The sequence below is a fragment of the Phoca vitulina genome, unplaced genomic scaffold (assembly GCF_004348235.1).
Source record: "Phoca vitulina isolate PV1807 unplaced genomic scaffold, GSC_HSeal_1.0 scaffold25, whole genome shotgun sequence".
In the NCBI taxonomy this organism is placed as follows: Eukaryota; Metazoa; Chordata; class Mammalia; order Carnivora; family Phocidae; genus Phoca; species Phoca vitulina.
This window is the reverse complement of record NW_022589728.1, coordinates 35,669,981-35,693,829: the sequence shown is the minus strand read 5'-3', so window position 1 is coordinate 35,693,829 and position 23,849 is coordinate 35,669,981. Positions and strand designations below refer to the sequence as shown.

Here is a 23,849-nt window from a genome sequence, read left to right as displayed (position 1 = left end):
GCCAGTGTATTAAGGAGATTAACACAGCACCTGACTTAATAAATGTAAGCTGTTGGTGTGTTGTTTACACTCATCAGTACTTTCCTGAAAGCAGTTTTAAAGCTGTAAAAACAATTCCACATTGATTTTTATCTCCAGATGTGGGGATGGAAGTTGAATCTGAAAAGGCAAAGATGAAAACTGCTAAGTGCTTTTCTAACATTGACCCATATTTTACCTTGCTCTGTATTTCCTAGAATTATTCTGAGGTGCCTGGAAGTTACTAACCTTTGCTATGGATGCGATGAGCTAAGATTTGTTGTTCACATTTGGAGCCTAGTTGCGTATGTGGGGGGGGGGGTTGAATAATTGGGTAGTTAACCCAACCCAGTGGGTTCTCCATTTATCTAGCCCTTGTAATTCCATTACTCCAGCTCAGAAAATTGTTCTAGGTGTTGTGCCTATCATGTTGAAAGAGATATATAAAGATAAAGAACAAACACATAAGTAAACAGAGCTACCATATAGCAATCATGATAAGTGTGGTGAGGGACTTAAACAGGATGCTCCCTGGTGTTGGTGGTAGTGGTAAAGTGGAAACAGGGAAGGTTTCTTTGAAGAAGTGTAATTTGACCTAAATTTTAAAGGATGGAGAGAAATGTATTTTTGTATTTCATACATGGGAAAGGTAAATGCAGTACCCCGAGGCAGGAAAGAATTTAGCTGGTTCCGGGAGGCGGGGGTGGGGTGGGGGGATAAAAAAAAGACCATATGCATGGAATATTAAAAGGGGGTACTATGAAAAGAAGTTAAAGTTTCAACAGTGACTATGCATGGACTTGTCGGCCACAGTAAGGAATCTAAATTTTACATTAAGTCACTAAGAAACTGCTGAAGGGTTATAATCAAGTGAATGATATTCCCTGATCTACATTTAAAAAGATATAGCACTTATAAAAAAATGAAAACAAACCAAAGAACAGAAGATAACAGGTGTTGGTGAGGAAGAAAAGAAATTGGACCCCCTTGTGCATTACTGGTGGAATGTAAAATGGTGAAGCCCCTGGAAAACAGTAAGGCAGTCCCTCAAAAAGTTATATGTAGATTTACCATAAAATGCAGCAATTCCACTTCTAAATATATACCCCCCAAAACTGAAAGCAGGGATTTGAAAAGATATTTGTAGACCAGTGTTTATAACAGCATTCTTTATAATATCCAAAAAGATGGAAGCAACTAAAATTTTGATGGATCAATGGGTAAACAAAAAGGTGTATATACATACAATGTCTTATTATTCACCTTTAAAAATGTTACATACTACAAGTTGTAATGTGGATGAACCTTGAGAACATCCTAGATGAAATAAATCAGATGCAAAAGGACAAATACTGCATGATTCCACTTAACATGAGTTACCTACAGTAGTCACATTCATAGAAAGTAGAATAGTGGTTACCAAGGACTGGGAGAAGAAGATAAAGGGCGAGTTATTGTTTAACGCATATAGAATTTCAGGTTGGAGTGATGAAAAATTCTGGAGATGAATAGTGGTGATGGATACGTAACAATGTAAATGTACCTAATGCCACTGGATTGTTAAACTGAAAATGGTTAAAATGGTAAATTTTGGGTTGTGTTTTTATCAAAAAAAAAAAAAACAACAACAACAACTCGTTGGATGAGAGTGAAGTAGCAATATGAAAGCAGAGACCAGTTGGAGAATCTTGTAATTTTTGGTGATAAATGATGGTGTCCTAGACAAAGGGGTGTCAGCAGAAATAAGGTTTGCTTTCAAGGTAAAGTTGGAGCTAAGGAGTGATGACGGATTAGATGTGAGTGATGAGGAAAAGGCAGGATTAAGGGTAATTCTGTATTTGGGGTTTAAACATCAGTGTGATAGCAGTCCTGGCATTAGGGCAAGGTCAGGGTTAGAGGGTTAAATTGGTCTGTCATCAGCAAATAGATGGTATTTGAGGGATTAATTTTAGAAGAGATAACCAAGGAAAGTGTAGATACAGCTGACCAGCAGTGTCAAAGCTACAGTAAGAAAGTGCCGTGAAAGGGTTAGTGAAGAAAGGGTAAGTCTCTGGCAAAGAGCGTTTCAGTGTTTTTTTTTTTTTTTTTTTTTTTTTTTTTTTTAACTGTAAAACTGAAGTGGCCATACATGAAATAGTCTAGCATGGAAATAAGAATATTGGGCGGGGCAGATTGGACCGTGTGAGCCTGTTTTGCATTGGCAATTAGAGAAGCTCTTGGAGGTAGGAGTGAGTGTTACACCCAGAACACAGGCAACCACGGTAAGATATACTTCCGTGATATAAAATGGGATGGTTTGTTTGCGTAAAAACTGAACACTGTCAGTTACTGTAGATGTATTTTCAGATGGTCTGCCTTCTTGTTTTGAAATGTGAATAGGTCTCCTAGGATTTCCCAGGATAGAGATAGGCAGCTGGGTCTCTCGCATGTCTAAGAGGCAGCCTAGAATAACAGAGAGAGCCAAGCGTGGGTATCTGTCAGATCTCTGTTTGAATACTGATCATTCCTCTTATATTGGTGCGTCCTTGGGAAAGTTATTTAATCGTTCTGGGGTGTATTCTGTCATTTTGAAAACATAATAGTGCTTAACTCACAGACGTGTTTTAAGGGATAAAGATAATGCATGTAAATTGGTACATAGTGGGCAATAAAGGAATGGTTGCTGTTCTTATGGACGTCTGTTGGGAGTGGGACTCAAATTTCAGTGTGACCAAAGAATTCCATGGAGCAAAGTAACAAAGGCACACTTTGAGACTAAAGGCACACTTTGAGACTAAATGAATGGCTTGGAAATCATCCTAAGGAATTTATTCTATAGGACTTGAGTAGCTTTAATAGTGTATGACGGAAAGGAAGAGCTTGGGAATTGTCACAGTCAGAATGTAATATATAGATATTGATAAACTGTCTTCTCATCCCTTAGGGAGAGTAAGTATATCACATTGGAGAGAATTTAAGGAAGTAGCTTCATTTTTAAAAATAGAGTACTTTCTATCAGATCAGTGATCTCCACACTTTTGATAGCATATCTCCATCAACCAGTTTTTTAAACATTTACCCTCTCTTATTTATAATTCTATTCATGAACAGATGTACTAAACATTGTATATATTATGAAACATACTCAGAATAGAAAAATTAAGATGAGCTAAGGATGTCATAAAATTAAAAAAAATATTTTTTGTTTTACTTATTAATTGTATTTATATTGTTTTGCTCCTATTAGGACTATCACTAATTATTATCCTGGAGAATTCTGTCACTGATTACACTATAATATTGATTTAACACTTGGAAATACAGCAATTTCAAGACCCATTTAAAATTACCATGGCCAAAAAAGACATCTCACCACCTCACAAGGAAACGTACATGCAACTGAAAAAGTTACATCATTAGCTGATTGCAACTCATGAACTTCGTTTTATAATCCTACCCATCAATTATGCAAAAGTTTTTTGGTAAAATTCAGACAGTAAATTTCCATATTCCATGATGTCTGTCAGTTGTCCCTGAAAACTAATCAGGTGTTGCATTTTCATATTTTTAACAAATGGGCTTAAAATCCCAGTAAAATTATTCTTTTTTATCAGGCTATCTTATAGGTAGAAAACTCTGTTGCTGGAATTTTATTTTATTTTAGTTTTTAAAAATTTTTATTTATTTGAGAGAGAGAGAGCACAAGTTGGGGGAGGGGGTGGTGGGAAGGGGATGGAGCAGAGGGAGAGGAAGAAGCAGACTCCCCACAAATAGGGAGCCCAATGCGGGGCTCTATCCCAGGACGCTGATATCATGACCTGAGCCAAACGCATACACTTAACCAACTGAGCCACTCCGGCACCCCCTGGAATTATATTTTTATTTTTTCTATTTTTATTTATTTATTTATTTTTAGAGAGCACCCTGGCGGGGAGGAGGGGAGAGCAGAGGGAGAGGGAGAGAGAGAATATTAAGCAGGCTCCACACCCAGCTCAGAGCCTGACACATGGGGTTCGAGCTCACGGCCCTGTGATCATGACCTGAGCCAAAATCAAGAGTTAGATGCTTAACGGACTGAGCCACCCAGGCGCCCCTGTTGCTGCAATTTTAAAGTAGGAAATTGAGAGTTTTTTGTTTTTTAAGAGAGACTTTTAATAGGTGAAGTATTTATATCTTTTTGAGTACCAAAGTCTTGTGATAATGGAAACATTTCTAAACATACATTTTTAACATACTCTCTACATGGCACATCTTTCTTTCAAAAGTAGTTTCTTTCTCCTACATTACTAAAACATCACATTTATCTTGAGACAGATTACTTTCAAAGTAGCAATTGAGTAGCATACTATTTGCAGCCAGTTCCCTTTACAGAAAAAGGCAACACTGTTGTCTTTTTGTAAAAGAAATGCATAGCTTATTCAAGTTTGACAACTCTTTAAAGTACATTTTCATAAGATAACCAGGAAACATATATATGGTACAAAATATGTTTTGGGCCATTCCCCATCATATCACAAAGTATCATAAAATTTCTACTTTTAAGACGATATAACCCATAAATTCATTTAATCTGTCACAGAAAAATAGTGGTGTTATAATGTGCTAGAATCAAGCTAACTGTTGTCAGTGATTCTGTAAACCCCTCCACACTGTGGAACTCTACCTCCTTCCTCCGGACACCTGCTGGAACGCAGGTGACAAATAAATGGCTGTCCACGTGAGGGCCCCAGTATCAATCTGAACATTAAATAAAAGTGAAGTTGATTTCTTCTTATTTTATAGATAGGTGTATTCTGGCATGAATGTGTGGATACACGCATTACATAAAATGCTGTGGCATTTTGGGCCTACATCTCAATGGGACATTTTATACTCCTACTTTGAAGACCCTGAGATTAATCTCCTCATCATTTTTTGGTGTTGGTGAGATTGAATCTGCCCCCAGAAAATAAGTGCGAGTTGAGTTGATCATCCACCTGACTCAGGCTCAAGGACATGCCTTTTAGAAAATTCACAGGATGCATTGCTCAGCACTTCATTCACTACTGTAAGGAAGCACAGATTTGAGGAGAATTTTACTCTATTTAGCTTTGTGAGGTGATTTTGATAAAAAGTAGTATCATGTTAATGATTAATATAAGTAGTTACTGTTTTGGTAATTATTTCTGTCCACCTGAGAAACTGGGGTTAGTGAGATGACATAATGCCCTGCTATTGTTCATTGTTGGTTGAGTTTTGTCTTTTTGAGTTTTTTTGGTCTTGTTTTGTCAGTGTGTATGTGTATGTGCATGGACACTATATATTCATCTTTAAAAATGTAAAACATACTTAGGAAAAACCATAAGGAGACCAATATAGCATAGTACTCAAACTTTCCGGTACAATGACTAGCATATGATAGAATCCCAATTAAAAACAACTGTTTTTTTAGTTTGGTGGGGGGTTTTGTTTTTGTTTATTTGTTTGATCACTGGAGCTCAGCCATTACTATTTGAGCTAATATTACTATTACCTCCCAGAGCTATGAAATACCAACTGCAGTTCACTCAAATGCAGAATGGAAAAATCTCTCCCTAGCCTTTATATCCTAAGTTTTTAGTTTCTATCACAAATTAAAGAATTTCATGTTAAGGTGAAAAATATGGTCATCATGATCATTATAATTTTTACTAATGATCCAGCTATTTTCCATCTCCTTGTCCAAAAGGCAATTGTCTCTTGATTGCTAAGATGTTCAATGGCGTAACTTTTGGTCCTTCCACTGTTTGATTTCCATTTTAAGAAGCCATTTAAATAGACAGTAAAATTCTAAAGGAATTGAATTCTATATGTGCAATTTCATACACTGATTCATTCATGGTAGGAATGGGATGGTGATTTAGAACCCATTTAGATTTTTGAATGAACAGAAAGGCTAATTTCTGCCTCATTAACTTATCCTATGAATTTTCAATTTGACCAATTCTGAATGACTACTCCCACATCAATTTAGTTTTTTGGTTAATAGGTAGTTATAATTCATATTTATAGCCACTTTTCAGACTAGAAAATTTAGCCCCTAAATTCTGCCCTTCTTTGTAACTATGAAATATATGCTATTTCAGGGGAAAATGTCCTTAAACCTTTGCTAACTCTGTGGGTAATACACAAAATAGGGGAGGGACACCTTTTAGTTGTTAATTTTAGTTAATAACAGAATTTTAACATTTAGAAGTCTCATACTGAAAAATGGAAAATAATTTTATAATATTGAAAACTATTAAAAATGTTTTCCTTTATTTTATCAAGAAAGTCAGTTAATTATATCAGATTATATGTTAATCATTACATACTTAAATTTTTTTGTTAATATGTTAAAATTTAATATGAATTCAATAATTTTAAAAATGACATCCCAAAATAATAAAAAATTATATAATTGTGTAAATTGAAGTGATTGTTACTAAAATACCATAAAATACTATAAAGTAAATACTATAAATAAAACTATTACCTTTGCCCTTTTCCTTCTATATTGAGTGCTATAATTTGGATCATATGATCACGGGGCCCATGGACTTTGCATTTGGCCATACTACACATGAGCTGCAATGAGCTTTACCTGAAATCACTTGCTCAGTCACAAATAGACATGTGGTCTGACATATATTCTAAAATATATCCCTCCCTGCCCTAATAAATTCATTAGTTTAATTATTTAAATTCTTCTTGGAAAAATATCTAAGCATCCTTTCAAGATGTTCTTTCCGTATGTTGGGTCCTGCCAGTGATGGAATTTTAATCTGGTTCTTGCATTTGTGAGTCACCTGAGTAAATGAATAGGAGTATCTTAATGTTATATTAAGGCATTGATAAACTTACTAGCTTTAACAACTGGAGGAAAATCTACTTCTCTAGATTTTAGTACTGGCCTGAGAGACTAAATAAAATATATATTCTAGGGCGCCTGGGTGGCTCAGTTGGTTAAGCGACTGCCTTCGGCTCAGGTCATGATCCTGGAGTCCCAGGATCAAGTCCCGCATCGGGCTCCCTGCTCAGCAGGGAGTCTGCTTCTCCCTCTGACCCTCCTCCCTCTCATGCTCTCTATCATTCTCTCTCTCTCAATAAATAAATAAAAATCTTAAAAAAAAAATTAAAAAATATATACGTATTCTAAAAATCCTCTGTTTATATTTGTTGTTAGTCATGAGAACTGCTAATGTCTCCTTTTTGTTGTTGATGACCATCTTTCAGGATACCACACTGATATATGGGTGTGGATAGCTGAGTCGATTAATACAGGTTTTCCCAATATGGTTACATGAAATATTAGTGACAAAGATATTCTTTATTAAGGGATTTACTAAAACTTTGCATGCCTGCTCCTGCTATTTATACTACAGTCTGGTAAAGGCAATATCTATTGGCACAGAATTTAATATTTAAATGTTTACCTTTTATTGCTTGGTAAGTCCTCTTACTCTGCAGAGACCAGCACTCTTCTGGTTGTTCCTCCATTTGAATAGTCACTAAGTGCAGGAAATTGGTTTTGTCTCCAAGATAGCAAGATAATTTGACTGTTAGTAAAAGAGGAAAGGTAATTCAAGGTTAGACTTTGTTGCTGTATTTGAGGTTCTGTGGTTGCTTGTCCTCATGATAATGACACGGGCTAATTCCCAGACAGTAAAACAAGTTTTGCCTCCAAAGAAACTTGTTTCTTGATAGTTTTCCAGTGCTCTCAAATGCATGTGTCTATCCAGTAAGCAAAAGAAGGCAAAACAAAGAAAACAAAATAAAAACAAGTTGTCTTTCCTCACAACTCTGATTCTTTACATCTTACCTGCATTTCAGTCTTGCCCCATTCATTCCAAGGACAGCAGGAACAATTTCAAGAACTCAGAGCAATTAGTAAGCATAAAATAATAATATGATTGAGCAAAAAATGTGCTGGTGGCTTTATGTATTCTCAGTTCTCACATCAAACCTGCAAATTCAACATTTCCCCCAAATGCATACATGAGGAAATTATTCCTTAACTACCCATTATATGCTTTTGAGAGCACTGAAAAAATATTAAGAGACAAGCAATCTCAGAAGGCAAACTTATTTCCTGTCATCCAGGAAATTTAAACATTAAACATTAAAAACAATGTTTAAAACAGGGATATATTTCAAATAACAATGTATGAGGATGAAGTCTATGGTATAGTCTTTAAGGGATAAGGTGTACCTTCAAATATTACTTTGTATATTTAATTTAATTTTCTATCAAATAAGATATTAAAGGTTGTAATTTAGTAGAAAAGAGAAATGTTTTCTATGTCACTTCTGTCATATTTCAATTTTTTTAAGATTTTATTTATTTATTTGACAGAGAGAGAGAGAGAGCAGCAGCAGAGGGAGAGGGAGAAGCAGACTCCCCGCTGAGCAGGGAGCCTCATGTGGGACTCGATCCTGGGACCCCGGGACCATGACCCGAGCCGAAGGCAGACGCTTAACTGACTGAGCCACCCAGGCGCCCTCATATTTGAATTTTTAAAATTTCCTTTCGTTACTCTAGATTGATAAGGTGCTAAGGCTACCCACCATGCTCTATTTATATAACACAAGGGTTTTTGTTCTATATACATAGAATAAGATGACTTATAACAGAGTTTCCTATACCTCTATGATGGTTATGGACCAGTGTTTGAATCTGATTTACACTATTTATACCTGATCGTCATTTAATGGTGACTTAAGAGTCAGTGTTTACAAAGCTCTCTGGATTTTGGCCATAGTGGTTTTCTACCGTTGATGCTGAGTGTCCTGTCCTCCTTGTATTTGGTCAGTTTTACATCACCATGGTGACCAACTTAGTCTCCTCCAAGGAGCGTTAGCACCTTATGTAGGGCTATTTGGTACAGATTTCTTTTCTCTATCATACCAAAAATGATCAGACTCTCAGAATTCTGTGGTGTCAACAGCTTAAACTAAGTAGTTAGTGTAAGACAAAAACCAACTCAAGAGACTATACTCTCTCGGTGTTTAAGATTATTTAAGCAAGTATTTGTTTTTCCCTGCAGTTTTTGAGTATTGGATGTAAAGATGCACTGTGGATCAAATTAATACTTTAGGTTTTGTTTTTTATATCCACGTAGAGTATGATTGTCCACAGCAGTTTTAGTAAAAAATGTTATTGATGGCTTGCTGGTTTCATACTCTTAACATGACACTGACATGCTTGATTTTCCACTGTTTTGTGGAAAGATGCATTGCAAGTTTCCATTGAGAATTATTCTTGGTTAATTCTTGATGATGTCAAAGATTTCTTAATTAACAAATAACAATGATATTAAGAATGGTAAACTCAAGGTGACCCATAATCTCAATGACAGTTATCAGACAAAAACAAACTTTGACTATAAAATGGTAGGTCCCATAGATTTTCTGATATTTTTCAATTAAAAAGAATTATTCATTTCTCAATCATTTAGAAAAAAATTGACTTTCATGATAAATGGCATAATATAAAAGAGATTTTGAAGAAAAATCACAATTTATTTTTTTATTATTCCAACTCATTTGTTTTAAAGGGTAATGCATAGATCAATATGTATTTTTATAACATGCTATTTTTTCATTATCCATTTAAAATTTATATATTTTATAGTCTTTTTATTTGTATAGCTTTCTCGTTGCTGACACCATAAACGATGTGGTTGCCTGTAGCTTAGCACCCATGAGTAACCTAGCAACAAGTCAGCTCTCTAACAAGTAAGAAATAAATGCAAACAAAGTGTTATGGGAAAAAGAGTTCAATTTCAGAATATTAGTGCATGTATACTGTTAAATATCAAGATGAAATCTTCTAATTTGGGGGAAATTGCATTACAATATAGGTATTGAATTTTCTGGTAAATAATACATTGCCAGTGAAATCTTGTCTCCTTCATTCAGAAAACAAATGGAGTCTATTTCAGACTGCAGCACTGTTGACCAGGTAACTCTGAATATATGTGTCTTCCCTGGAAGCCTATTCATTACAGATTAGATGAGAGGAGTGTCTTGGCATGTTTTCACCAAGTGGTAGGTGAATTTACTAGATGGAGTTTCGAAAGTAAACCTTCCTGACAGTGAGGTATTGTTGATCTCTTAAACAGTTTTAGAATAAATGTTTTATTTTATTTTCAAAGGGTTGTGCTTAGAGTTCTAAGCTTTGGGGGGCATCATTTTCTTGGAAATACTACAAATGAATCCACCTTGTTTTTTCACACATTAAGACTTTGGTATATTTAATATCAGTCTCTTTTGGTGAAATTTAATTTATATAATTACTGTTTGTTTTCACTGAGAAAATAGCTCTCCTCTGTGTTAGTGGTCAGGTCATAGCGGAAGTATATCAGGTATTGGGGAAAAGCTGTAGCTTCATAGGATCATCATTTGTATGATGAATAGACCCAGGTGGCAAGGGAAATACATACTGGTGAATACCTTCCACTAAATAGCACAGCTTCTATTCTGTGTGACAGGCAGAATTACTTGGCCTTTCTCAATTTGACAGGCAGTTCACTGCACTTCAAGAAATCTTAGTGCCCCATGGAAGATTGAGGTAAGGGACAGAGGATGGGATATGAGCTGAACATATGATTGTGCATTTAAAATGAATGCATAGAATTGTAGAACTGGAAAGCATCTGCTCTCTGGTGAAAATTTTTTTTCCCCAAATACCCTGAGTTTTAGGTTACTTTAAAATTCTGACCTTAAATGACTGAATTGTTGCTATAATCACGATTGGGATGTGAGCTCAACTCAGACATCTTTCTCTCGCTATCCACACAGGATCTCCCTTCTCTGGGGAAGAGGAGAATAAAAATCATGAGATCCTTAAAGAGAGACCCAAACATACTTAGCAAGATAGTCTGATTCATCTATATATGAGAATTTTGGTCACTTACATTATTTGGATTGAAGTGAGTCACCTTAAATAAATGGAAGACTATTCTTTACATGAGAAACACTTACCTACCCTTGAAGACATCTAACTACAATTAAATAGATCAATCACATGAAATTTATACTCAAAATGTCATGACGGAATAATATGGTCTATATTATTGATGCTACTCATGATGGCTACAGCCCTTGGTTAGTTGTTCAGGAAAGTGACATTTTAGATGTGGTATATGCACATTAACTACCCCTTCCAGCATAGATGTCTCATTGGGGTTATTGTTGAAAAGGTATCATCCCTTATTTTGGGAAGTTGAGTTCCTAAAGGGCAGCGGTCATATTTTATTTGTTATCTTATCCAGTATTGAGTATAGTTCCTTATAAACAATAAGCTTGCAACAAATGACTAACCTTTTTCTTTTCAGTTAGTTTTTGTAGGTGTGCTAGAAAGATCTACAACGATCACCAAAATTATATTAAACTACAGAATATATGTTAAAAAGAGATAAAACACTTAAATAATATATGCCCTTGTAGAGGAAATAAAGTTTAAAGATCCACTAGTTACTGTGAAGTTATTGTTCAATTTTGAGGTTGATCTAAAAGGAACTGTCCTTATTGCAGGTTTGGTTACAAAAGTACGGCTACCTTCCACCAACTGACCCCAGAATGTCGGTGCTGCGCTCCGCGGAGACCATGCAGGCCGCCTTAGCTGCCATGCAGCAGTTCTACGGCATTAACATGACAGGAAAAGTGGACAGAAACACAATTGAGTAAGTAATGGGCATCCACACTCTTTCTTTTTGTGGTCCTTGAGCTGAAAAAGTTTAAGTGAACTCCGCCAACCATGAGTGGAGCCATTTGTCTCCTGTCCCTTTTCTTTGGAATTTAACCTGTTTCAACCCTACTCCGCTAGGATGTCAGGTCTGTCAGAGTCAAATTTACTCACTTGATTTTAGCGGCACTTTTTCAAAATGGGGGGGAGAAGGAACAATAAGAGTCAGAGTAAATGGTTGAAGCTATTTTAGGAAGAGCTACGTCAGTGATGTGTTGGAGCTGGCTTGTTCTGCTGGTGTGGACATATTGGGCACGTTTCTTCCCTGTTAAGTGACATGATATCAGTAGCTTGAAATTGGCCAGAGTAGAAATATTGACACTAAGGAAAATGGGAAACAATACAAATCAGGGCTCTTTTTGGGGGGGAAGGGTATTAGAGAGTCAGTTAACAGTTTAGTAGCCTCCTATTTGTGGTAATTTTCTACAGGAGTTAAATCAAGGAGAGGTTCCTGCAAGTCTCTCCTTTCAATTTTTCATTAGCAAATGGCTTGTTTTGACTCTTTAATAATATTTGTGATTTTATGGATTGATTCATCAATCATTTGTTCATTTATTTATTCAACCAGTAACTCATTACTGGGCATTGCATCTGTGAAAGAGGCATATAACAGATCAGAAGACAGAGTCTCTTCTTCAGAGGAACTTCAAGTTAACTGTGTAGCTAGACATAATCACAAATTATTTTACCACAGGTACACTGTAAGTTCTGTGACATTATGAAACAGCATTATTGCTTTTGGACAGCAAAGGAGGACGTGATTAATTCTGTCAGTGCAGGGAAGAATCATCTGTGTTTATTGAGTCCTTGATACTCACAAAGTAAATCTACTTCATCATTTAATATGATCATCATACATCAACCCTCCGCAGTAGGGAAGACAAGGATATATTTTTCTCTCTACACTGTCAAATAAAGAAACTAAAAGTCAAAGGCTAAGTGAAGTCCAGAGTAGTTGCAGAATCCAGACCTTTTGGTGTTTAATCAAAGAACTTTCTACTATACCAAGGTGTGAACCTCAAGAAATGACACATTGATTTTTCTTTTTAAACCTTGAATACCTGAAATTATTTGACTCAGGTATATATAATTTTTACATATTAAACTAACTTAAATATAATTTAAATATTATATTTTGCCTTCTAATACTTACAGCATGGTATTAGTCATACTGTTCCTATTTCATCAAGACAGGACGAGTACATAATAAAAGGCTTGAAGATTAAACGTCAAAGCAGTTTTGAAAAATAAATATAATTACCTCTCCTAGCATTTTTAAGAGATACATAAATATTAACTTTGGTATACCCTTTGGGAAAATAGAACCAAGAATTAATATAATGCATTTTGCAAGAATGAGAAACTTGTTATTAATATTGGGAATAGGACTTGGATATTTTGAATCTGCTGCCCTCTATTCGTTGCAATTCTCTGTTAATAGTGTCCTAAATAAATACAGTTTTAAATTCATTTTAATTACAATTATAAATTAATTTTAAAGATGGCTTATTAAGTTAATAAGCAAACCCAACAAGTCCTACATTTTGTTGCTGCATATAGTACAGAATTCCATTTAAATCATACTTTTAATCCCAACATTTTACAAAGTGCTCTGAACAGCTTTTATGCTCCCTAGTGCAGAGCTGTTATCTTCTGATTGACTTTCTTGGACCATATGACACAGTTTTTAAAAATACAATAAATTGAGAGCTTGGAAAACAAATTCCTTTGAATCTGCTTATTACCAGATATTAAAATTCAGAAAGCAGAGTTCTATAGACGGTGGCATTTGTGTTTCCTCTCCATTTTGAGAGCTCCTGCTGGTCATTGGAAGGACTCAAGATGGATAGGTTTGATTTCCCAAGATAGCTGGAAAAAGGTCTTTGTCAGGAGATGATGGAAGAGGAATGTGCGTAGGATTTATTTAGGCCGCTTATGTGGAAAGGGTCTGAACAGTTTTTAGTTGTTCTCTGGCAGGACAATGTCAAATGCAGAGGTGCAGAAAAAGACCCTGTGTCCTTTTTCTGCCACACAGTGGCTCAGATTCCAGCCCAGGAGAAATGATTGTGTCAGTGTGTAGGAGTTAAAGTAGCATTTCTGTGAGTTATAGCCTTGTAGAGAAAAGATCAACTGTATAGGCAAACCTTTAATTTAAAACCAACCAGTGTTTTGATCTGTTTTCTTCAACCAAACTTTGTTCTAATTCAGTTTTTTTTTTTTCCTTTCCTTTCTTCTTCTTCTTTTTTAATTGGAAATGCTTCTTTTCCTTTACATACACTGTTATTCTTAGATGAGCCCACTAAAGCCCGGTTAAACCCTCATCGGCCCTTCCTAGATTGCCCTGCTTCTTCTGTCCCCTATGGCACCCACGTTGTCACTCACACTAGAAACCCTATGGCTTCACTGGCCTGCTGTCTGGGTTTTTCCACTGATGTATCCCCAGTCTTGAGGTGGTGTTACACAGGGTACTCAGCTCAAATAGTGTCCTGTTTTTGGAAGTATAATCCCCATAATCATGCTACATAAGGAATTGTCTGTGCTTTTGTAATCCCAAATGAATGTGTCGTAACAATCCATGCTGAAGTTGTACTCTATTATGTTACATAGTCAAATTATAAAGTATGAATTTTTATCTAAACCTTATCACATAAAATATGGACTACAATTATAGACCTAAAATTACTCCTCAGTATTAAAATAATGTCTTAAGATTCATTTTCATATGCTATAAACTTTTATCTAATTGTAGGCTCTTGTCAAGATCAGTTGTTTTTAAATTAAATAATTATGTCCTCCTTTGTCAGACAGACATTTGATGCATTCAGTCTGTAATTCTTGGGTAATTAAAAGTAATGATGCAGTTGTGGTGATCCCTATATTATGTTGAAGAAATTAACCATTTTCCAGCAACAAATTTAGGTATTACCTTAAATGGCTTATTATATTGCTTTCATATCAGTTAGCACTGGTGTTGGAGAGATAGTAATGCATACTTATCCCCCTACCCTAAAACGAGCTCATTATCATATGTTGCAGTGGTTCTTCAAAATTATGGGTTGCTTAGCTAATTTTTATAAGCAAGCTTACTTAAATTCCTTAATAAGTGAAGCAATTTATGTTATGCATGAAAAAGGATTATTTTAGCATGGAGGGAAAAAGATAGCAAGGCAATAATGAAAATGAGTCTAATGTGTTTTTACAATATTAATGGTAGGTATTTTAAAATTTTAATTCATCTTTTATGTGTGCACATTATCATGCATTGAAGCATGCTTGATGAGATATCATTTTTAAGGTGATCTTTCTTTTTTATCTCCCTCCATATATGTGTGTATACATATACACACACATACATGTGTACACACATGAATATGCAAATATACACATATATTCATACATATGTAGGATGATCTGAGTAATTCTGCTTAATTTATTTAATTTATTTTAATTAAAATTAATTTAAGACTGAATGTGTAGCTTTTTTCAAATAATTATTATGAAACCACAGTGGTATTTGAATTCTCCTAATTTGAGAATCGAAATATTTATTTAGCTATATCAAGAACCATAAGCTTCGGGGCTTAATTTTCAATAGGTTTCATGATTTTCAGTCATTTGTCTAAATTATCGAGTTAAGATAAGACTCTTTTTCAATCTAGGTACAAAAGATAAGTTCATCAGTAATTAAATTTCTTTTTATTTCTGATTATAGCAATGGGACTGAAACACTATAGGATTACATTATAGGATGGATCAATCCTTATTTTGGTAACTATGGAAGGATGGCTGATAGCTAAATCAGCCTCATTCCCCTTCTGGAAGGTGAAAGGTGAAAGCTTAAATGAGAGCTGACACTAACTGAGCTTTTTCTTCACATTGCGGATCATGGAGGCTTATTACATCTATTCTCTGTGATCAGGTTTTCAAGTACACTAACTGCAGTTTCAGCTTTGTGAATAACCTGTGTCCATGCAAGTAGTTCATGAGTTGATCGAAAAAAGAAACTCTGGACCAGAGTGAGCTGTCAACCTAATGTCAACATTTTGAGCACTAAGTTAATTCACTTTTAGAAAATCTTCTTCATGACTCTTGCACTTGGCTGTATGAGTACAAACAAAACCGAAGGATTTTTAAAGTCATAAAAATTAGCATTTTTAAAACTTTGTAAAAAGATCTTTTGGGGACAACTATAAATAGTAGATATTACTCTTACCTTCCAGTAGAACATGGAAAAGTCTGGAGGATAGAAACCTGTTAATTATGCAGATGAACATTTTCTTACATTACTAATCATAAGGCACAAGATATAATTTTGTGAGTTATTTTTTTTTTCTCGCGGTAAAGGTAGGCATATGAACCCAGAGCCGCTGTGTGGTACCACTCCAACTCCAGGGGGCACCATTTCGATTGTACGCATTTTATTGAAATGCTGTCTTCCTTCAGCCCCACTACTGGGGCACCAGGTGTGTAGACTCAACCTGAAGGCTTCCTTTACAGTCATGCGATGAGAGGCCTGGTATGTTTGACTCGAATACCCAACTCTAAAAAAAAAGTTACCGAAACCAACGGACACTGTTTCATACATAGTGGCTCTAATTACTGCAAATTTGTTTAGAAGTTTGTGGCTGCTTTATTCACATAAAACAGAGGATTGTGTCTCTGGTGCTATCTGTATTATGAAAACACCAGGCTATCCCTGTTTTAAATAACAAGGGATGTTAACACATAGGTCAAGGTGACCTGAAACATGCTAATATCAGTATGTTGCTATTGTTGCAGCTTCTACTACGAGTCCAGCCGCTTCCTGATGTTTGTAAAATAATAATAATTATTATAAATGAATAACCATAGCAGGTGCTATTTGCCAGGCACTGTGCTAAGTGTTTCACGTGACTTAACTAATTTAATCCTCACATTAATTCAATAATATTCTCACTTCCACTTTGTACATGAGGAAACGGAGAAATAGAAAGAAACAATAGTCAGACCAATGTCCCAGGGCTGGAGAGGTGGTGGAGGTGGGGCTGGAGCCCTAGCAGTCTGGCTCTAGGATCCCTGCTCCTAACGTTTGCAATGTCACTCCTGTCAAGAACACTGATTTCAGATGTTTTTCCTTTCTCAGTTCAGTTAATTTAAGGAAACCATTAATGCTCTGCCCAGCTAATCTGAAAATGCCATGGGTTCTAAACAATTAAATCAGTACTGAATATCAGTATTGCATTTATGCAAATGGAGGGAGTGCCATGATTTACACCTTGAAAGTACAAAATGACTTTCTTGTAGCTCCCTCCCACTGCCAGGGCCGGTTCCCACGTCTTTGTTTGCTTTGGAATGTCAACTTAAAATTCTTAGCAAATGAGTCAGTAATGAAGCACATGTGTATGAGCTGCTGTGTATTGACACACAGAAAAATAAGTATGTTTTAGCAATGGAACTTTCACAAAAGAAGCACTGCTTGAAAATAGCCCGCACACATGCACACACACACATTCTCTTTAATCCATGTTTCTTTCAGGTGATACATTTGTTACCTGAGGTGAAACAATCAATCAATTCTACTTGTACATGGAGAGTTTCGCACTCTCGTGTACAAGTATATATGGGTTTTATCAAATTCATATATGAATGCAACTAATATTTGGTGTATGATAATGAAATAAATCCCAGAGTCAGACTCTACCTGAATAACAATATTAACATGCCAACTTTACCTTTAGTATTAGACATTTAATTCATTGATGAGTCCTGTTAAACACTAATCATTTTTATCCACCAAGAACTTCAAAAATTGTAGTAGAAAGAACCTGACTCCTTATGAAATTAAAGAATGATTTAAATGTTTCGAGTCACATAAAAGGCCCAAAGGCCAATTTAGCTCAGATACCATGTGTCATATTCAGTGGCATGATGTGCTTCTATCATATTTTGGGGATTTTGCATAATTTGATAAATAATTTCTGCTAATATATCTATGCCAGAATATTTGGATATAAATATTGGCAAAGTTAACATAGAGTGTTCTCAACTCGACCAACCCTTATTAAGAGTTTTTTGCATTAAATTACTGATCGATATTAGATTATTCCTGTTCTTATGTTTATTTCTTACACTTAAGTCATCTGCTTTATGATTTAGTTTTACATAAAAATGTCTACACAGTGTCCATGCAATAAGCATTTGTTCAAGGCACACACCTGGGAAGAGTTACGAAGTCTTCAAGAAATGTGGACAGTAAGGGGGATCAGCATGTACAAAAGAGACATGCAGACTCAATTCATTTGCTTCATTTTCTTATTGAAGACTTCTCTGGGTATAGGCCCCATTATTCCTGGCTCTCTGCCGTGACTCAGGCCAGTGGAAGACAGAGACACAAGTCGGAACACATAGTATAATCCGTGCAGTGTTGAGATGGTAAACTGTATCTCTATGAGTTGAATAATGAAGGATGTTTAGGATTCTCAGTGTGAAAAAAGAGGAAGTTATGCCAGACAGAGGTCACTGCATACAAAGGCAGAAAGAGGTTTAGTTCTGTAGGAACCTGAGTGGATCTTAGAAAGTAGAGGGGGGTGACAGGGGATCCTCCTTAAGTAAGCCTGAGTCAGATTCTTTCTATATAAGCATTTTCATGCCCAGAATATATAGAGAACACATCTGTGTTCTGGAAAGATTTGTCTTTAGGAATGAGAAGGACGGCATTAGTGAGAGAGAGAAGAGAAATTTTGGAGGCAAAAAAGACTGCATCCTGCTTGATTAGATGTGAGGAAAGAGCAGTGGAGAATATTACCTGGGTATCTAACTTAGGCATTAGAAGGATGTTAAGACTTTTGGCTGAAATAAAGCATCAGAGGAATTGTTACAAATCTGGGTAGGAAAATCAAAAATTTTTTACATGTAAATTGAAATAATGACAGGGTATCTTGACAAAGGTATGACAGCATTTAAGCCATTATATAGTAATTTTTTTTAATCATGCATGTCTTGCCTGTAGACTGTGAACTCAAAAAGGGCTTCTTGCCTTGTTTATCTTTCCAGTCACACTTTTTCGTTATATCTTTTAACATGTTATAAAAGCTGAAAAATATTACAAGATGAATGAATAAGGATTTATTGAGTAAATAAACAAAGAAGTTGGAACATAAGAAAAAATACATATTTAATGGGCAAAAGCCTAAGAAATACATAAAGAATTCAGTAGAGATATCTTTCAGCATAAGAATCTAATACTCATCCATATAAACCCTATCCTTTGGAAGATGCAGTGATTCACTGGAAAAATTTTTACTAGATCCAACATATGCATGACTTAAAATGGAAATTTATATTAATAAATTTAATTTCCTTTTCAATTGCTACCTTCCTCTTTTAATTTTATTGATTATTAAAATAATTTTAGACAGTATGTCCTCATTAGCAATACATTTTATCCTGATAATAGGTAATTGCATTTTGTCAAATATCATCCCACTATCCATTTCCAAATTATTTCTCTTCCCAGAATGCTAACTTAAATATTTTTCTTAGCAAAATGTAAGTGTAACTACTTCCCACACTTAGTAAATTTATTCATTTTTAATAATTATATATTATTTATTCTCTTAGTGCTTTTAATGAAATAAATAAGCATAAAACCTGCCTTAGGAATATTACAATTTTTGCTGAGAATATAATTAATGAAATACCCATATGTAAAAGCCACTTAAATCATAATAACCTCTCCAATGCTTAATATTTGCTAGTTAAATCTGTATCTGTATCTTACAGTATGTAATAACAATTAATGATTTTTCATTTAAAAAATACAAAGTGTCCCTCTCCACTTATTCATTGAATATCTCATATTCCAGGGGTTGTACAAGGTGGATAGTATATATATACACCTTGTATATAGTATATAGACATATAGATCTTGGTATATAGATCCCCTGCCCTTGAGTGTTTACAGTCTAGTGAAATATCTCTCAAATGAAGTGGTTGAGGAATGCCCTTGAAGTATTAGTTAAAAATAGGAGATCTCCATTCTCAACTTTATAGAATTCAATTCCGTAGGACCATATAGCCTCCTAGGAGTTGGGAGACTTTAATAAAGGGAAAGCGATTTTTCTGAAGTAACTCCACAATGCATTATAAACTAGGATGGAATTTTTTAAGTTTGATAACCGCAATGTCTACATTGTCTGTCTACGGACAGAATAAAAAAGGAGAAATTTTTTCAATACTTATGGTAAAAGTGTCATCTTTCTTAAAAAACAAAAGTCATGATTTCATTGTTGTATGAGGTTATTATTGTTTATAAGAGCTAATTAGCTGATTTATCCATGTAACATGTAAACTGTTTCTTTCATTTTCACAAAATGGACATCTTTAGATAGTCATCTCTATAGTCAATTATTTTCCATTTAAAGAGTATAGAAATTATAAAATATCTGATGAAATACAGCAAAAATTGATTCTTTTCTCATTTCTACTTGCTGAAGCATATAGCACCATGAAGATTTTGCATTAGCTTTGTAATTGTTAAATTAAATGTGCTAATGAATGGTAAAGCCATTTTATGAGTCACCAAAGAAGCACTACTCAAAATCATGAAAATCTTTCTTCTTAGATAAGAAGCAAGACTACATCGAAAACAGGACATTTGACCAATGAGACTGTAGAAAAGAAGTTCCATGACTGTATTTGTATAAGTATTAAAAATTAATCAAAAAACAGCATGTCATTTTCCTAATATAATTATGTTAAACCTTATTTGTGTGATGCTAACACCTCATATCCAGAAAAAAAAAAATTAAGCATTGAATTTGGTTATTAATTACTGATCTAAAACAGATGGTTCTTACTTGTAAGTTGGGGTAATGATCAAAGTGAAAAGAAGAAAAAAAATGGAGAAAGGCAAATGTTATTTAAATAATTTACTTCTATGCAAGCTAGAAGAGAGAATAGAATATACCCTCTCAAATCCTGAAATTTAAGATCATGTAACAGATTTTAAAAATTGTTGAATGTTAAACCTGGAAGAGACCTTAGTGAAAATTTATTTTTAAAAGCCTCTTTTTATGAATGAGACTAGGAATTAGTGACTTGCCCAAGGTCACAAATCTTGTTAAAAACAGATTCTAGTTAGAAGCGTAAGAGGACCTCAGTCTACAGCAAGCTCAAAATGAATTAGAGAAAGAAAAAATATCTAAAAGAGCTGAGTTCGAAACCACTGATTCTTGATCATTCAGGGACAAAATATGCTTTCTACTTAGATTTAAATTGCAAGGAAATTGACAACTTTCTTCTTTATGTTTTCCCATTTTCATAATCACTGTCATAGATTACCTTCTCAATTGATTTCCTTTTGAAATTCATGATTAGGGTTGTTGGTAAATAACTGGAAAATACTGCTTTTTGCAGCTGGATGAAGAAGCCTCGATGTGGTGTACCTGACCAGACAAGAGGTAGCTCCAAATTTAATGTTCGTCGAAAGCGATATGCATTAACAGGACAGAAGTGGCAACACAAACACATCACTTACAGGTATAAGAACTGATGATGAATTGCTGTTTTCTCCATTTTTCACCACTATTTATTTTGACATTTTGTTTGACATCTTATGCACATTGACTACATGGTAACATATAGTTACACAATATATATAATGTTAACATAGGGAACTGAGAACTGCCATTGAGAAGAGAATAAATTGCCTATTTGGAAGCCTTTTAAATATTTCTTAAATACTTGGTCTCATTTGTAAACTGTACCTTCAAGCTTCTTGAAAGAATACCAAATCCTGAGGGACTCTGAGATGAGTATTGTAACACGTTACGTTCTTTATTTTTTTTAAGATTTTATTTATTTACTTGAAAGAGAGAGAGTGTGAGCGAGAGCGTGAGAGAGAGAGAGAACACATGCAGGGGGCAGGGGCAGAGGGAGAAGCAGGCTCCCTGCTGAGCAGGGAGCCCAATGTAGGACGCAAACCCAGGACCCTGAGATCAAACACTTAGCCAACTGAGCCACCCAGGTGCCCCATTACATTCTTTAATAAGGATTCATAATCTAAAAGTAATCAAATAATAAAGTTTATAAATAATTGTCATCTAAACAAAATGTCTTTGGATCTACTATTAATTAACTTTTAGTATCAACTCAAGTCATTTTACTTTCTATCTTATTGGCAGCAGTGCAGATGGATCACTGTTTCTTGTTTTGTCTTCAGTGAAGGATGCCAAAGGGATGCCAACGTCTTCCAACCTGGAGGGACATTTGCTGCTATTGGAGATGTTCCTATTTATTCATTAATTCATTGAACAACTGTGTATTGAACCTCAGTTTGAACAAAAACAGTTCTAGGCACTGGGGATATAGAAATAAATAAAACATGGAGATTCTGTTTGTCCTCTTGGAATTTACAGTTATGTGGTTAAGTTGAAGAATCATATAAATGTGATGACTGTTACGAAAGGGGAGGAACAAGATGCAAGAGAAATGTAAAACAGGGCCATCCAACCCACTCTAGAAAACCAGGGAAAGGCTTCCTGAAGAAATGACCTTTCAGCCAAGACTCACAGAAAGAGAAAGCATGTGTTAGACCAAAGGGCAAGGGAAGAGGCAGGGCACGTCAGGGGAAGGGTAAGATGTCAGGAATACATGAATAAAAGACATTTATAATTCTCATTCTTTGTATAACTAACCCTTCACATATGCTTAAGGATAAAATTTAAAACTCAATATATAGATTTTCTACCAATATATCTGGTTTGTGCCATTTGAACTTATTTTAGTTATTTTGAGAACACTTTTCCTTTTTTTTTTAATAAAGATTTTATTTATTTATTTGACAGAGAGAGACACAGCGAGAGAAGGAACACAAGCAGGGGGAGTGGGAGAGGGAGAAGCAGGCTCCCCACCGAGCAGGGAGCCCCAACATAGGGCTCCATCCCAGGACCCTGGGAGCGTGACCTGAGCCGAAGGCAGACGCTTAATGACTGAGCCACCCAGGCGCCCCTTGAGAACACTTTTCAGTGTTGTTTTATATTCTTAAGCTAATCCTCCCAGATAGCATGCTCCTAGATTTTTTATGCAACTCATTTCAGTTATTTCTGCAGATAAGAAAAATCAAGGAGGAAGCAGTCTTAAGCCAAGCCCATGTAGTAAATGTGAAGTGTTGGAAGAATGCCTTAAAGAACAACAACAAAATACCTGCTACCTCTAAGTCTGTTCAGCAACATTGCACAGCTACTTATAGTTGTAAGGAAATAAAAGATATAAGGACTTGTAAAGAAATAACACTATCATTAGTAAGTTTATATCATTTTCTATATAGAAAACACAGAATAAACTCTAGATAATTTTCAGAAATAATAAAAGAATATGGCCAACTTTTTAAAAAAATAATACATTTCATGTTTTAAGTTTAGGTAATACAATTTTAGGTTTACAGAAAAGTTGGGCAGATAATACAAGTAGTTCCCATATATCACATCCCCCCACCACATATACACACTCATAGTTTCTCCTATTAAGATCTTGCATTAGTGTGATCCATTTGTTAAAATTGCTGAGCCACTGTTGCTATATTATTACTAACTAAAGTCCATAATGACAGTGGGAGTCATAGTTCTCCTAGTCTGTGGCTTGTCTGCTACAGAGCAGAAGTTTTAATTTTAATAAAGTCCAACCTATCAATTATTTTCTTCCTTTATTGTGCTTTTGGTGTTATATCAAAAAAATCATTTCCAAATCTGAGGTCACTTAGTTTTTCTTCTATGTCAACTTCATATCATATCACCTGAAAAAAAGGAGTATTTTTTCCTTCCCAATGTGTTTATCTTTTATTTTCTTTTCTTGTCTTCTTACATAAGGGAGAGCTGTCAGTAAAATGTTGAATAGGAGTGTTGAAGGCAAACATCATTGCCTTTTTCCCAATCTTTGGGAGAAAAGCATCTAGTTCCTCACTATTAAGTATGATATAGGCTGTAGGCTTCTTTCTAGATGTTTATCAAGTTGAGGAGGTTCACCCTATTCCTAGTTTGCTGGAAGTTTTTATTATAAATAAGTGTTGGATTTTATGAAATGCTTTTTCTGTACCTATTCATATGATCATATGATCATATGATTTTTC

At 35.0% G+C, this 23,849-nt stretch overlaps 1 protein-coding gene across 2 annotated transcripts in view; it reads left to right on the top strand.

Annotated features, from left to right (window-relative positions):
• MMP16 (matrix metallopeptidase 16) overlaps positions 1-23,849 on the top strand; it is a 274,315-nt gene that overhangs the window by 128,319 nt on the left and 122,147 nt on the right. Inside the window, exons 1-3 of one of the 2 annotated variants that reach the window (XM_032421585.1) lie at positions 9,604-9,958; positions 11,533-11,681; positions 21,140-21,262. In XM_032421585.1, the coding sequence (XP_032277476.1) occupies positions 9,923-9,958; positions 11,533-11,681; positions 21,140-21,262 (308 nt within the window). In that variant the 5' untranslated portion in view covers positions 9,604-9,922. Of the gene's footprint in view, positions 1-9,603; positions 9,959-11,532; positions 11,682-21,139; positions 21,263-23,849 lie in introns of those variants that run through there. The other variant, XM_032421584.1, reaches the window with a different exon arrangement.